We start from the raw sequence: 16,394 nt of genomic DNA on the forward strand, positions 1-16,394 counted from the left end.
GAAGCAGAATGTAGCATGACATGGAAATACAGAAAGCCAACATTGTTCCTAAGTACAGAGGTGATATACTTAAGCAAATGCTCTTAGTTAATGTCTGATACACCACTGACCTTGTGCTGAAGCTTGACCACACACAGCAGGTTCACCATCTCTATGCTGATCCTTTGCATCTGAAAACACAAGGATGAGTGACACATATTGAAATACTCTTTTTAAAAAATCTTTAACCTAAGGCATCAATGGCAGAGGTTTTCTCAGCATTGCCTCTGGTCAATGAAAAGACAGTCCTCTTCAAATAAAAGTTGGACAACTTTGTTTCCCTGTGTAAAATTTCCAAGCAAAGTCTTTCTTGGCACACTACAAACCATCGCCTCTCAGCTCTGAAAACTCTATTGCCATGGAAACATATTGACATGCACGACATTATGCACCGAACCATTTGTCAGAGCCGGGTGATGACACAAATCTCACAAAATGGCAGCTATTCAGGTTGGGGTGGTGATATCCTGAGACTATCTTCAGTTTACAGATGGATTGATGCCCAAAAACAACACATTGTCTGACAAGTAAAGTCAGATTTGTACAGCTGCATTCAAGGATCTAAAAACATCCAATGCAAATATCAAATGCTGGATGTGTAGGACAGACAGATAAATAGATTGTGTGACAACTTTCTTTTGTGTATTAAAATCCTGTTGAACTGTGAAATATTTAATCAACTCTGATTTTTTTTTTACACAGATGTTGGCAGCCACTCTGAATACATAAAAATGGCACGGCCTCTCCTGATATCCAGTTTTTTCATGCAGAGAACACCACCTGAAATCTGTTGATGACAAGCTGTTGCATGCTCTCAGCATGTCCCGTTTTTTAAACATTTATATGTGAAACACTCTCAAGCACATTGCGTGTTGGCACAGGCCGGTCTGTGTCGTTGGCTGTTTCAAATTCTACCATTTTATCACTTTAAACAGTGTAACCTAATGATTTGTTGTTGTTCTGCCACAAAGATCAAAAAGCTGCACTCGTAAGTGTGAATTTAATGAATGCCAAACAACAAACATGGCTTTCAGAATGCAGGTTTATCTTCATTTATCAGACTTCACAAAGTTTATCATTAAAACAAGTTTATCTATCTATCATTTAATTGTATAGTTTTACATATATTTATACTTTTGTACTTGAATTTTTATCCTTAATATGTTACTTATTTTTCACACTATTCTTCTACCACGGCTGTGCGAGCACACCGCATTGCATTTCATTACACGTACTGCCTGGTTATATAACAAACAGACCTTTAAATCCTGTAATAAATACACACTTTTATGTAAATATCATGAGATATAAGGACATCATTCAGTGTTTAGGTGTGTATTTGTTAATTATCACAATTCATCTTATGACATATCAATTATTTATCTATTCATAAATAATTTACTCTCCATGACAGCAGAGTAAAGTCCATTTACTGATGAAGACATGAGGTGCGACTGATAGATCTGAGAGGAAATCTAATGCCTGAAGCCCAACATGTCTTCATGTGTTCTGAACACATTTAGAGAGAGTTTTAAACCCAACTGTGAATAATTTACACATGTGAATAAACAATGAATAAATGCTTTATCATGTGTGTAACATGCGTGTTTGTAATCATATATTATTGAATACTGTTACAGTTACGTTGCACTGTGTTAGTGGGAGGCGTTATGATATAGTTAATTCACAGGTCTAGTATTTCCTAATTTCCTAACAGTTTCTTAACAGTTTTCCAAAGAGACACATGTAATTTAGAACTAATTTGGTTCTAATTATAAAGAAAATAGCTAGTTCCAAAACTGCTTATTCATTTAATTACATACAAATTTAGTGAGCGGTGCAGTTGTTCTAGGATCAAACGCTGTCTTTGATATAACTTACTTTAAAACTTTCTTTAAAATTACTGCTCCACTTACATTTCAATGAATTCATCATTCATTTTTTATTGAACATTTTACTGTCCATATATGCTGAATTGTAGGATTGCATATCTATCTATCTATCTATCTATCTATGCAGGTTCCTCTGGGTTAAAAACTGAGGGATGGAGCCAGACAATGTAACACTTTGTAAGTCAGAGAAAGGACATTAAAATTGATCTGCTGTTTTATGGGGAGCCTGTAGTGACACAAGGACAGAGGTGATGTGCTCACATCTCTAATCTCTTGTCAATATTCTGGTAGGACACTTCGGATGTCTTGTTGATTTAACGCAGCATTAAAGGACAGACAAGTGCATTTTACTGTGGCTGATGAATTCATGAGCCCAACATCCCATTATAGCCATAACCTTAGAGTGAAGCATCGCCGCATTAGATATTTATTCTTTCCACATCATAAGAGAAATTATTAGGTGAGATGAATGAATTTCACATGAAGGTCTTTTTAACTATAGGTTAGTAAAGTTCAGTTTCAGTGAGGCAAACTGGAGACGCCTAAAGTTTTGCTTCAGGTAGAGTCACAAAGACAAGCATATAAAGAGTAAAGGTCCCCACCACTGACTTCTGTGGAACACCTCTCCACTGTGGAGCTGTTCCAGCCCACCTGTGCAAAGAGATTATGATGAGTCACTGAGTTACAGAGAAACCTACAGCCACAGTGGACTGAGAGCTCTTAGAAGTACTACAAAAAAGTAAAACCCTTGCTTGAGAGCAGATTCAGTTCTGTACTTATAGATTACAGAGTCACCCAAACCTGGAAAATCATCAGAAATGTGTTTGTGGATAATTATTTCCTGGATTTGCTGCTGGATCTCAGAACAGAACAGTCAGAACTATGAGATTATATAAGAAGTGAATCCTCTAGATGTCATATAATTACAGCCAATCCATGAATGTATACTTTGGTTATAGAGAATTAGAGGAATATAAGCTTTTGGCAAATTACGGGGGGACAGTTAATTATAACTTTTACCACGTGCGTGCGTAAAGTGGATGGCTGGGCGCGCACTCATGCAGCACATCACTGCGGGGATCATCTGCTGTCAGGCGCGTTATTCGGAGTGGGAGTGAGGGCTATGGACGATTCATCGACTGATTCGCCTCTCAGACTGGAACATTTCATATGGTCTACCTACTTTTGTCTCATCCACGAGCTTTAAATAAAGTCTACCTGGAAAATGAGACGCGCAGACAACAATCGGTGATCTGTTTACCGGTTGATTGCAAAATTTAGACTTAATAAGGATTTGTTTTTTTTTTGTTAAAGTCTTTCTCGGATATGGCACATCTGTGGATCCAATAAGAGGATTCCACAGCGTCAGACGCGTCTGCGGCGGGAGAGACCAGCGGAGGGGACTGGGGAAACTTGTGTGGTGCAGGAGACGGTCTCTCTTTTCGAATCGGCGCCGTCACAGCTGTCACAGAAAAAAGGAGAGAGAACCATGGTGAACTCCCTCATACTGATGCTCAGCTGGACTGTGATCTCTGAGGTGGCGAGAGCTCAGAATGACACGGAGCCCATCGTCCTGGAGGGCAAATGCCTCGTGGTCTGCGACTCTAACCCGACCACGGACTGGAAGGCTTCGTCCTCTCCGCTCGGCATCTCAGTGCGCGCCGCCAACTCCAAGGTGGCTTTCTCTGCAGTCCGGAGCAACAACCATGAGCCCTCGGAGATGAGCAACAAAACAAGAATAATCTACTTCGACCAGGTTAAGATCATTTTATCAAATAATATTAATGTTTAAAAAGTGCTTCAATTCGCCTTTGCTAACACTTTGCAGTTCAGTTTTCCTGTGATTGTCCTGTCTGTCAAAAGATTACACTTTGTCTTTACTGGTCAGTTTAGTCCTCTGTGTGTTGTAATAAACCTGCCACCTTTAGCTCAGTTCTGAGTTGAAATACAAACCATTTAAGCGACATTGCAGTTTTAAGTGTAGCTGCACCCCAGAGTTTACTTTGAGCCTGGCAGCTGTTGGCATGTGGATACTGTACAAGTGAACATATCACATGCGAGCAGGTTTGAAAGTGACTGGATTATGTCTGAGGGCGGGCATCCTGCAGAGCCTGCACACGCACTCACCAGTTTGCCTCAAGCTACCCCCACCATGCAAGCGCGCGCGCGCCCTCACACACAGACACACGCCATCACCTTCACACAATATACACCCAAACAAGCAAACAACAAGAATCAGATTAGTCACAGAGCGGTGGGCAGTGTTAGGTGTTTGTAACAATATCACTCAACTGATCCTCTGCCCTCTCATTTGAATTACATAACGTGATCTTTTGCTGTCATAAGGCAGTGCAAGTGATCTGATTGGTGTGGATCATGTGCATGCTGTTGCTATGAAAGCAACATTTGTCAAAGGTTCTGGCTGAGCCTGCAGGGGGGTCTTGAACAGGTAGGATTCAAGTGTTGGAGACTCTGCAGGAGTCTGAGAAGAGCTTCCGCTGCCCCTGTCAATCAGGACCAAGAGAAGTTCATTCTCTGCATTACTATAAATACTGTATGTCTAATATGACTTTAGAGAATTAAAAACCATTAGTGTCACTAACATGGAGTGCTATACTGTTTATTTTGACGGACATATTCAGGGTGCATCATTTCTAGGAAGCAAAAGTAAGAGCATATATTTATTTATCAAGTCTATAAAATGCATTATTCTGCATGTGTCACTTCAAGAAAAAGTGTGAAGAGAGCTAATGATTCTTTTCAGTGCAAACTGTGGGGAAAGATCCTTCTCTTTACCTCAAAGTAGAATTTGTCTAAAAAAATCTACAGACTGAATCAATTTCTCATCTATTTTTTATGACCAGGCATCATTTTGTTTTCTTGTGAAAGAGGAAAGTTAAATGCTAGGTTTAGTCCATTGAGAAGAATGGTTGGATTAAATATTTTTTTCAAGTGTGTCGCACTCAGCCAGTGTCTGAACAGTGGGGAAGCCTGGTGGTCACAACAGTGAATCCTGTGTGCATTCTTCTCCTAAAGTCAGATAAATTAAAGCCTTTGTTGAAGTGCTGACTGTATAAACACTCTTTTCACACTGTTTTTTTCTTCCTCTTGTAGATTCTTGTGAATATAGGAAACTACTTCACATTTGAATCAGTATTTTTGTCCCCAAGAAAAGGAATCTACAGTTTTAACTTCCATGTCATTAAAGTGTACCAGAGTCAAACCATACAGGTAACATTTTTGTTTATTTCACACAGCTGTACAATGAATCAGTTGTAAACCTGTTTTAGTTTTGGACTGGGACAAAATGTCTCCTTTAGGGAGTGTAAGAAAATCACTGACATGGGGAGGGGGGTTGAAATTTTTTATAAGCAATCTGCAAGGGGGAAAAGTCTTTTCAAATCATTTCTCAAAACATTTTTTTTAAAAAGAAAAAAGAAATGTAAAAACCCAAATGTTAGGCCGCTGCTCCTTTATTGGTTCGTTGTATTTTGGGTGTTATATTCCATTTCATTCTATACAATTTTATTTGCTGTACTTCATTAATTCTATTTCACTGCCTTCCACTCTTTAGTTTAGTTTAGTTTAGTTTGCACAAATAAGACAGAAACACAAAAACCTGATAACGCATTAAAGGGGTGAAACTATTGTACTAGTGAGGTTTAATTAGAACCAAATGGATTTCTAATGAGAAAAGGAAAATGAAACCAATAATATCCAAAAACCAAATTTATCAGAAGCAAGACATGTAGATGAAAATGGAAAAAAAAAAGAAAAAAAATTTTGGAAAACTAATATAAGTGCCACCTAACTAAAACTGAGTGCCAATAATATAAACTAATAAATAACAAGCATAGCAAAGATACTTGAGGAAAGAGAGTCACAAAGTCCAAAATTAAAGTAGTTTGGATCAATAAATAAGCGCTAAGCTTTATTTAAAGTTTGTAAAAAAAAAAATATTGTGACTGTTTTGAAAAGTGCAATAAAGTGTATTATCATTATTATTATTAGTATCATTATAGATTTGGGATGACTATTATTATTTTCAGACAGACAAACTACTGTCCCTCCCACAAAAAAGCTGTTATGTTATTACCCAGCTCCCTAACAGTTCCTTTGTATGAACTTATTGGCTTATTGGTGAAAACAGTGCAGGGTTAGGGTCTTGACCACTTTTCCTGCTCTAGTGAAAGAGATGGACCAATGTTACACTCGCTCACACTTATCTTTTAATCAGTACTCACTAGTAGTTATATTGTGGGTTTAACACAATTTTATCAGCATAAGAAATTAAATCAAGTTGTTACAAATATAAGTAAACTAAGCAAAAATACATCTAAACTATTCCTTTTCCATTACCGTTGCTAATTGTTATTTTTGTCGGACTGTCCAGGTAAACCTGATGCTGAATGGGAAACCAGTCATTTCTGCCTTTGCGGGTGACAAAGATGTGACTCGTGAGGCAGCCACCAATGGAGTTCTGCTTTATCTAGAAAAGGAGGACAAAGTCTACCTAAAGCTGGAGAAGGGAAACTTAGTTGGTGGATGGCAGTACTCAACATTTTCTGGCTTTCTCGTGTTCCCTCTGTAAAGAAAAGAAGATTGTAAGCTCGCTGACTTCTTCATAATGTGTTGTCACTGTATAATCAAAACATTGCTGCTGCATCAGTTGGATCTTGCCAAATGGATTGAAAAATGAGTGATGGAAATGGATAACATCAGAGCGAGGAAATAAGACTTTGGAAATTGTTCACATTCTCTGAAGTGCTGAGTTCCTGTCCAGATGAAAGAGACTTGAAATGTTCCCCATCCCTTCTCTATGTTCCTGTCACTCAAGCAGCCTCAGAGAGGAACACTAAAACATCCCAAAAGTACTTTTCAAACTTTGACTTGTCAGAATATGTTTAGCATACTGATTTTTTTTTCATGACAACTGTTGCATTTTAGTACATCTGCCTTTTGGGTGTAAACTGTATATGCCTGTGTTACTCCTGTGGCTTGTCATCACCAAAGTTTTCACCTTGCTAAGTACTTGGGGTATTACTTGTTCCAGGCTGAGAGGTGGTCAAAAAAAAAAGAGATAATAGAGGTGTAAGTCACTGATAACAGAGATCCATGTTTATGGAAGTTGCCTGATAGAATAGATTAAGTTGAATTAGATTTTTTTTAAAAGGGGGGATTAATGCTCATTGCAAAGAGTGATTGGTGATGAGAGGCACTGATGGATTACTGAATGGACATATGGGGCACAGGCCCAGAGGCCTCACCTGAAAAATGTCACTGAAAGATGACAACAAAAAGACATCAAGTGACCACAGGCAGATGCAAAACAAGCACAAAGCAACGCAAAAACACCTATAAAACATGCTAAACAACTACAAAGACAAACCAAACAACCACAAATAAATACAAAAAGATGCAAAAGTACTACATGCGGATGCACAAAACAGCTACAAAGAGATGCCAAATGGCTACAAAGACACAGAAAACTACCACAAAGTGGTGCAAAATGATCACAGGCAGATACAAAATGACTACAAACAGATGCCAAATGACTGCATAGAGATACAAAATGACCATACATGCACACACAAAGCAACCTCATGAGACGCCAAATAACTACAAAGAGATACAAAATGACACTTTGTGTTTCTTTCAGTCTGTGGGTCTTGCTTCTATTTAGAGGGTGAGGGGCCTTTTACATGCCTGTGCCCAGGGTCCTGTTGTGTCATACTGTGTCCATGATCAGAGGTTAGATTTCATCATATTTCTGATCAATAAGGCTCACTGCTGATACTGATACCGTGCTTTAAATCAGCTACAGTGGTCAGTTTATCTTACCTGTCCACACTGTCTCTCTGAAGTTACATTTATATTTCACCAATTTGTTTTTGCCAAATACATATTAAGGGAAATGTAATTCTTGCCTATTGATCACATGACCAACCCACAGCTATGCAGTTTGACTCAGCTCAATGTTTTAGCATCTTTCAGCTCATTGTTTTGGTTTTATGGCTTGCAATTTTACTGTTTTAGTTCACTGTCACTGCTCTGATCAGCACAGTGTCAGTGAGTGAACATAATGGAGCATTTAGCAGCTAAAGAGCCAGATGTTTCCATTAAGAGTGGGTGGAGACCAAAACAGAGCTAAAAGAAAGGTGAATATTTAAGTCACAGTCATCAGGTGGCCAGAAACATGAGTCCAAATGAATGCTAATGTTGCTCCATATCTGCTGAATGTGTAAATAGGCAACTGTTTGCTAACAAGTTCAGCATATCAACTTAAAAGGTGAAAATATATGTCGGTGTTGTGTGTGTCAGCGTGTTTCTGCTGCCCCCCAGTGGAAAAAAACAAACAAACAAACAAACAAAAAAAAAAACAGGTGTAAGGTTGGGAAAGATAATTGTTTTGGTCACATGTTAATAAACTAAATGATGTTTCAAGTCACTGTTGCCTTTTTAATATTTAACAAAGACCATAATCTTTCCCTGACCTTGTGCCTAAACATAAGCATAAAAAATGTTAATAATGCTTTCCTTGCTACAGTACAAGTGGAAATTGTATTGCAAGAGTGGAAACAAATAAAATATGTTGTTATTGAACAATTTACAATTAGTTCAGGCAGCATTACATTTCTCTTAAAAAGTATCTGCTGTTGGAAATGTGTGGTATATAAATGTGATTTCAATCTGTGTATTTATAATAAATCTTGCACAAGTCAACTCATGGTTTATGGATCTTAATAAAGTTTAATGGGCGTCTGAGAACCTTAATTGGTTAACAGGCCAATAATAAACAGATTCCTGTCACAGTTGGTGAGCGTAAATAGCTTTCATAAGGCAGCTTGGGATAACTGATGAATTAATAAATTCCTTAATTGTTGCTCTTGAGCTCAATATGTGCTTACAGTATGTGATGGCTGTCCCCTTCATGTGTACAGCAGAGTTTCTGTTGGCCTTACTGCAGTGTGTGCTGCTGGTGCAGTGTGCAGCTGCATTGTCAGAATCAACCTAGAGGCTTGCGGAGGTTTTTCTTCTGAGCTTATTTCAAATCATTATTTCAATCCGGAATAATAATGTGCATCCTCCTCAGCTCTACTGTTTTTTGGGTGATCACTTTAATTCATCAAATTCATGTTGCTAAGCGTTGTTTGTTTTTGCCAGTGATTGATAAGTTGGCCTCAGTATCACTGTCAGTTTTTGTAACCAGGAAATCGTTTGAGGGAACTGATTTTTCGGCTTAAATGAAGAGGAGAAGGCAGGAGTGAAATCATCATGCAGCTCCATAAGCCTCCTGAAGCTTTACAGCTACAGTTGTGTCTCACTTCATACCAACTCCTGCACAAGAAAACAGTGGTGAAAATTTACCCAATGATATTAAAATTGCAGATCTGTTTAAATTAAGAACGGTTGCTCTTATTAAATCACGCTGCTACATCTTGTATATTTCTTTTGCTAAACTGAAATAATCTGTTTTTTTTTGTGTGTGTGTGTGTGTGTGTCTACATTACCTTACATCTGTCTATGCTCACACTGGCTGACCCATAATGAGGAAACTGGACAGTGCCACTGACGTTATTGTAGTTTCTGTAGTGAATTATAATATGAATTAATTTTGTATTTAAATGATGCAAATGTAAATCAGTGGGTTAAAACGTTTTAACGTGAACATTGAATGTTCCAGTTAATTAATATATTGGAGAATTCTGGCTTTTAATGATGAATAAAAAAACATGATTTTTAAATTAGATTTTAGTTTTTATTGACTGGTCATCTCCCTTTTCAGCTGGCCAATCAGAGCTCTTGTTGTTCTTTGGGATGGACTTTTTATTTAAGGGTTTTACAAACCACAAACTAACTGACTTTCCTCTGGTCAAAGAGACAGAGCAAATGAATACGACAAGAACAAACATTAGAGAATAAAACACATTAGCACACTCCAGCCTCCATAAAAGCCAGTATGTGATGTGATATTTACAAGAATTTCAAGGTTGCATAAAGTTTTCATGTCAACAGTTTTGCAAAAGTAAAATATTCTGGGTAATTTTTCATTCTGTTTCTCAAGGCTAGCTATGCTGTATGTGCAGTTTATTGTCATGGTATGGTCATTTATTTATCATAGTCCTCAGAATTCTGCATTGTAAATAAAATGTGAATGTAGAACCAATTTTTTGAGGTGTGTGTCGAAATATAGCTGATATCATTTTGCTGCTATTAGTCTGTTGGACGCTTTTTTGTTTTTAAATGCTGCTATGCAAATTGGCACGTAATGTTATGGTTTGACCAAGGTAACATCATCTCATGTGATTGTGTAGAAACAGCACACCACTACCAGGCTGACCAAGGTCAACTGTTTTCTCTCCTTATTCTGTATCATAAACTACAGTTGACCTCAAATAGAACAGACTTGTATTGATCTATGTTGTTCCTCAGCTTTCTGTGGAAATGTGTCATACATGTTTCACATATTCAAAATCAAAGCCAAATCAAAACTTAATTTCTACAAATGTTTAAATGTAATTAGAGTATTTTCAGATTGGGATGTTGAGGTTACATCTTCCTGGCACAGTTTGACTTGTAACAGGATTAATGATTATTATTAATGAGAATATCAGTGTCTTGAAAGAAGGTGTCACATGGCTGCCTGAGTATTAAGGATGACACCCGATTCAAGAACAAGGCTTTCTTTTTTTTGTATTTGTACTTTGTACTCAGATTTTCAGATTATGAAACATTTAGCCTTTGTGCATCCATACCCAAATATTATGTAATTTTGTCTTGTTTTGTGTTTTCAGTTTGGATGATGGACACTCTTACCCTAAACTGACATTCTTTATTTATTCTATATTTATATAGTTTTTTGTCTCTTTTATATCTGTCTCCTTGCAGATTATCCAGTGATGAGTAGAGGTGGGGCTTTGGGACCTATCCTGAATCACTGCAGAGACTATTACTATGTACTTACATTACATTCACAGCAGAAATGCGGCATTTTATCATTAGCCCTTAAATACAAGCCTAAAATAGTTCTGTTGGGTTGATTTTTTCTTGTGTAGGTTTTGAATATTGTTTTGGGAAAGAGGTTCAATGTTCAAATGCGCAGAATGGTGTAAATATGAAGTGAACACTAAATGTTTACAGTTGTATGTTCAGATTCCCTAATGATGTGGATGTTGACTCATTGAAAGTATTATGAGTTTCCACAGAAACAACAACAAAAGCATATTTTTGAGCACTGATGGTGCACAAAAAAGCTCAAAACCCATGAAGGCAAGCTCTGAGCAAACAGGTTGAATTGTGTATGACACAGCTGATTGTTGGTTATCCATGAAATTGTATCACCACAATTTGGGAATAATAACTTCCTACAAAAAATATCTTCCTATAATGAAACAATAACATGGCCCTGGCTGAGTATTCTAGCATGTAATCAGCCTTTATTATCGATCGTGTAGATATGTGCAGGATATATTGTGGTGCTACTTCCATGAATAACAAACATGTCAAACATTTTGAATTAAAAAAAGACATGCTGACTGTGTCTAGTAATTGTTACATGGTCCCATTAATGGATAAACAGAGGTTTCTAATGGCCTTTTTCTGACATGCTGTATTTATTTGGAATTAAATCGACCGTAAATGTGTCAAGTTGTGTTTTGTGATGTCATGTTACTATATGTCTTGAAAAAGCAATAACACCCTCTGTTAATGAATCTGATCCTGAAATCATTTGCAAGGAGATTATCCGCCACTGCAGCTTGATTTGTTTCTAGGTGTGTTTAGGCTGTCAGATCGATTGTTTTACGAGATAAGAAAGATCCTGCCAGAAAGTCATTTTAAATAAACGGCATATCTCTCAGCTTAACATGAATTTCATTAGATGGCTAACAGAAGGTCATCTGCAGAACTTTACACTGTGATTTTATGGTCTTGTAGCTGTGGGACAAAACTCTGCTGCAGAAAAGAGGATTTAAGCAACATGAGTTCTTACTGTCCTTAAAGCTATATGGTGGCAGGTGTGCTGTGTAGAATTTCAAACGTAATTCTGACCTTTCTACTGGCATTTCAGAGGACAATAGCAAAGTGTGATTGAATATATTGTCTCTAAACAGTGTAGTGCTTTGCGCAGATTGTTTCCAGCACTTGGTTTGAGATATGCAGAGCACCGTTCACTTTGATTGCATCCAGTGGGATACATGACCCCTGAACTGAATTATAACTCAGCAACTGAAGTAAAACAGAACATGAGCCTTCTCTAAACAGAAAAAAACATTCATTCCAGGTGTGGTAAAAGGTGTTCACAACTCTCAACCCCCTCCCCCCAACAAAAAGCTCTACACACACACTGCAACATTATTTCGCATGTGTTGTATTACATTATGGATTTGCACAGTTTTTTTCTTTGTTAACTGTGGTAGTACTGTGCAACTCTGCTCTTGTAGCTTTAGACAGCATCTTTATTTTCATTTAAAGGGCACCAAATAAAAAATACTGATACTGCAAAGCACTTTTTGTTCTTAACATTTCCATAGAGTCTTTGCTTCAAAATAACACAGCCGATGATTGGCTAAAATGTGTCTCTGAACAGCAACTGTGAGAAGGCAGGTCAGACCTGTCAAGCTTTCAGTCTTTTACCCTTTCCAAAAGAGAGTATGAAGAATAGATTATGTTTATTTGCTCTAACAAAAGCTGCAAACTGTTAGTGCTTGCTAGCTTTGGGAAACCCTACGCCCACACCTTTCTGGTGTTAGAAGAGGCAGAAACTGACGCTGTGAGTGGTTGGCTGTGTCGAAGTGAGAAGGGAGCCACGGTTAGCTCTTTTTTGTTGTTATGTACAACTGTTATCCCCATATTTAACAATTATGTAATTGCTAAAATAAAGCATACTGACTGAAAATAATAGCATAAATCTAACCTGTACTGTACTATGGCAAACTAGCTCTACCTTGCAGTAAATGCACACGGCTGCTCCTTATTTCCATGTCCTCTTTATATTTAAGACTGTTTTACAGGGTTCTAATTTTGAAACAAATTATCCTGGAACATTAAAAACTCAGAGTTGAAGCGTTAATGTTACATTTAATAGCTGCAACTGATAAAATCAGCTACCCACAGTTGCCATTTCCATGACAACATCCACCATTGTCAGCTAGAAATGAGAAGCTTGTCTCTGTTTACGTCATAACCAGTAAATCTGCCACTACTATAACTGTAAACTGCATGTGTGTTGCACTGGATTGGAAAGCGTGATACAACAGTAACTAAGCAGCACAAAAGATATATCTGTCCTTCACCCCTCTTCCAGTTTCATAAAAAAAAAGCACATTGCTGTTTTATAGCTTTGTAGTGGGAGAGACATTACTTGAAATGTGTTTATTGTTGCTCTCTTTTTGGGTTACATCTTCAAGTGCACTGACTGAATCCAAAATCGACAATGCCAATGGTGTTTTAAAAAAGTGTTAATTCCTCATAATCTTCTCCTTTGTATGACTGGAGGCAGCAGTCAGGTCTTGAATAAGTAAACAACTTTGTAGATAAGACAGCTACGTGCTTCAGGTAGCAAAAGATGAAGATGAGAGTTACATGACTCATGAGCAGGATCTAAATCTTCCCTTTCAGTCAGACTCATTTTTGTTGCTACACGGAGGGATGGACTCAATAGCAACATTTTCTATGGTATTGGACAACAGCAGCAATACCTGCACAATTAAATGCAATCCAATATCAGAGCTCTGCAATAAACAACTACCTTTGTGAAGGTTATAATGCTCACTTTTTGTTGACACTGTGTGAGAAGGAGAAGAATCCAGTTCTATAGTAATTTGTATGATGGATGGAATTATATTTCATTACTGAGTCCACCCTTTGCACAGCCCTGTAGTCCGAACCTATCTCTCTGTCTAACTGCTTGTCTTGAAGAGAGACTTGAAACATTCTGGGCATATTCAGACAAGAACCTGACCTGGTTTCGACTCAATAAGTAGCAGCTATAGCCTTCCAGCATTCATTGTTAGAGAAGGCGCCAGGATACTTGTGAGATTTGAAGCCTTTGATTTCCTCCTTAGTGGAGTAAAGAACCACAGCCACGCAGCTGTTGTTATGGCATCAACCTGTAGGATACCTGACTCAAGGGAAGATGCGTCATTACCCAAGAAACATACAACACAACATGACACAAAAGGATAGGACAATAGAGGATGATCATAGATGTAACCTCACTACCTCCTGACCTTCAATGCTGCACCAGTGTGCTCTGATGATGTCGTTCTTTAGTAGCAATGCAGCTGTAATGATAATGATGCCCATTTATTATAGAGGGATTTTAGATGAACAATTTGTCCTCTTGATTCCGAGTATTGAAGACGGGTCAGCCAGATTTTAAGCTGCTATATTCGATATTTTTACATTAACAACCCCTATCATATAAAAGTAGTCCAATCATGTGACCACTTTTATGTGATAGGGGTCACTTGTAATGTTGGACCCATAGAAAATTATCACCTGATGCTGCATTTTCCCTTGGGTTTATGGAGCATTTTAGCAGTTTTCAGCTTATTGTTTTGGTTTTACAACCTGCAACTTTACTGTTCTGATTCGCTTTTACTGCTTCCATCATCAGTGCAGTTTTCAGCAGCAGCAGGTGGCTGTTTTCAATAAAAAAGCTCTAAAAACCCACTGCACTTTGCCAGACAGAAGACAGAAAAAAGTTAGCAACTAGCTGGCAAACACAGCTGTGCATTTAGATGGTAAAGCAATAGATATGCCTCCAGAGTGAAGACCAAAAATAGAGCAAATACGAGACTTAATATTGCCTGGAATTTGTCAGGGGGCTGGAAGGACAATGCTCCGTATCTGCTGGAAGTATAAATAGGCAAATATTAGCTAACATATTTGCTGTATCAATCTAAAAGGTAATAATATGTCCATGTTGTGTTTACAGTTTGTTTCTGCTGCCCCCAAGTGGAAAACAATCAGCTACTGCATGTTTGAATTAAAAAAAATAAAATAAATAAAATAAAATGCTTATCTTAGAGATTTTAGGCAAAAGAAAAGCTTGAGAAAATACAAACAAATATTTACTATCTTTATCATGCGCTCCCTATGCTATACTCAAGTAGTCTGGCGCTGTGGGAGACGGCTGCCTCTCCAGTAGCAATAAAATCTAGTCTAAGTCTACACATAACTGGAGCTTCAGTGGCTGTAAAAAAGTCAATTCTTTGCTAAACATGATGACCGACATCCTCATTCAATGTTTGATCAGGTCCGAAGAACATTTCACTTTTCATTTGCTCAAACTGCAAACAATGTCATATTTCATGCTGTTGATGATTTTATTTGGCGTCTTTTCTGGTCACCTCCACCTTAAATGTGATGTTTTCTGTCAAAACCTGAATTTAATGGTGTTTCATTTGCCAGACAACTCTAATCAGTTCTGCTAAACTTGGTCTTTAATGCTGGTGCATTATACATCAGGCAGATCAAAGCACTGGTCATTAAATAATAACATGTTTTGCTTCAAAGAAATCCAGAAACGAAATTCATGAAAGCACGTATCTTCATTTTAAACTAAGTTCCAAACAATTTCATGACCATCAAACAGGACTGCTGTGAAATTTGTACTTTCACACCATGCACAATACTGTATGCAAATAAGCTTGGAACAGAATTGTTGATTTGTTGGGCTTAAGGATTGCAAAACCACGTTTGCATGCAGCGCAGTTCTTCAGAGCACCTCTGTGCCAGCAACATGCCTCATTCTGATTTCTGAATAGTAAATGAAAAGCTCATTTGGTGAGGCTCAGAGGCTGGGGTTGGGGTCAGGGGGGCTGCTCAGGGTAACTCACAGTCGCTCTATATGATGAGATTTCAGTTGGTTCATTACTCACAGTGCTACCTTTGTAATTCAGGCAGCTGTCAGTATCCAGAGGGACTCAGTGCTAGGGAGAGGAAGCTAGATATTTTTGGCGAGGCATTTCTCAGGAAGAGAAAAGCAAGTATAGAAGAGCTAAATCACAATATGTCCATCAATCCCCAGTGGAGTTTACAGACTGGCATTTATTCCAGTCTGTAGAAGTAAAGCCTGAATGATAATAGTGCAATTTAACTGGTCAGTGACCATGGCACATGCGGAGCATTGTAACATATATTGGGTTATTCTCCAGTGTTTCACTGTTTTATTATGTTTCACAATGATGTACAAACACATCCCTTATTCATGAGACATGCTGCATTTGTGTCAGATCCATGACATCAAAAATGTCAATTAACAATGGAAAGAAAAAACAGAACAAATAGAAAAATCCCCCTTAAATCTATTAAAAACACAAAAATCTGCCGTCGACATTTGTTGATAATCTAAATTCAAGGCTATGCTGGCACACAGTAAGGTATGAAATAGTGTGGGAGTGGAGCAGTCACAGGCTTTCCCTTCAATATTCACATTTTACATGTGAGAAATATGCT

General features: G+C 37.8%; 1 protein-coding gene across 1 annotated transcript; it reads left to right on the plus strand.

Annotated features, from left to right (window-relative positions):
• The first annotated feature begins 2,930 nt into the window (after window positions 1–2,930).
• Window positions 2,931–11,575, plus strand: cbln4 (cerebellin 4 precursor). Its single transcript, XM_018690974.2, has 3 exons — window positions 2,931–3,687; window positions 5,046–5,162; window positions 6,325–11,575. Exons 1-3 carry the CDS (start codon window positions 3,421–3,423, stop codon window positions 6,520–6,522), a joined length of 582 nt encoding a protein of 193 aa, XP_018546490.1. The 5' UTR covers window positions 2,931–3,420; the 3' UTR covers window positions 6,523–11,575.
• The last annotated feature ends 4,819 nt before the right edge of the window (window positions 11,576–16,394 follow it).

The sequence above is a fragment of the Lates calcarifer genome, linkage group LG6, assembly GCF_001640805.2.
Source record: "Lates calcarifer isolate ASB-BC8 linkage group LG6, TLL_Latcal_v3, whole genome shotgun sequence".
NCBI lineage: Eukaryota > Metazoa > Chordata > Actinopteri > Centropomidae > Lates > Lates calcarifer.

Excerpts from the sequence above, each read along its gene's own strand:
- cbln4 (XM_018690974.2), top strand. The coding sequence starts at position 3,421 with ATGGTGAACTCCCTCATACTGATGCTCAGCTGGACTGTGATCTCTGAG. Across the intron at positions 3,688-5,045 it reads GAATAATCTACTTCGACCAG|ATTCTTGTGAATATAGGAAA; the intron begins GTTAAGATCATT and ends TTCCTCTTGTAG. Across the intron at positions 5,163-6,324 it reads ACCAGAGTCAAACCATACAG|GTAAACCTGATGCTGAATGG; the intron begins GTAACATTTTTG and ends CGGACTGTCCAG.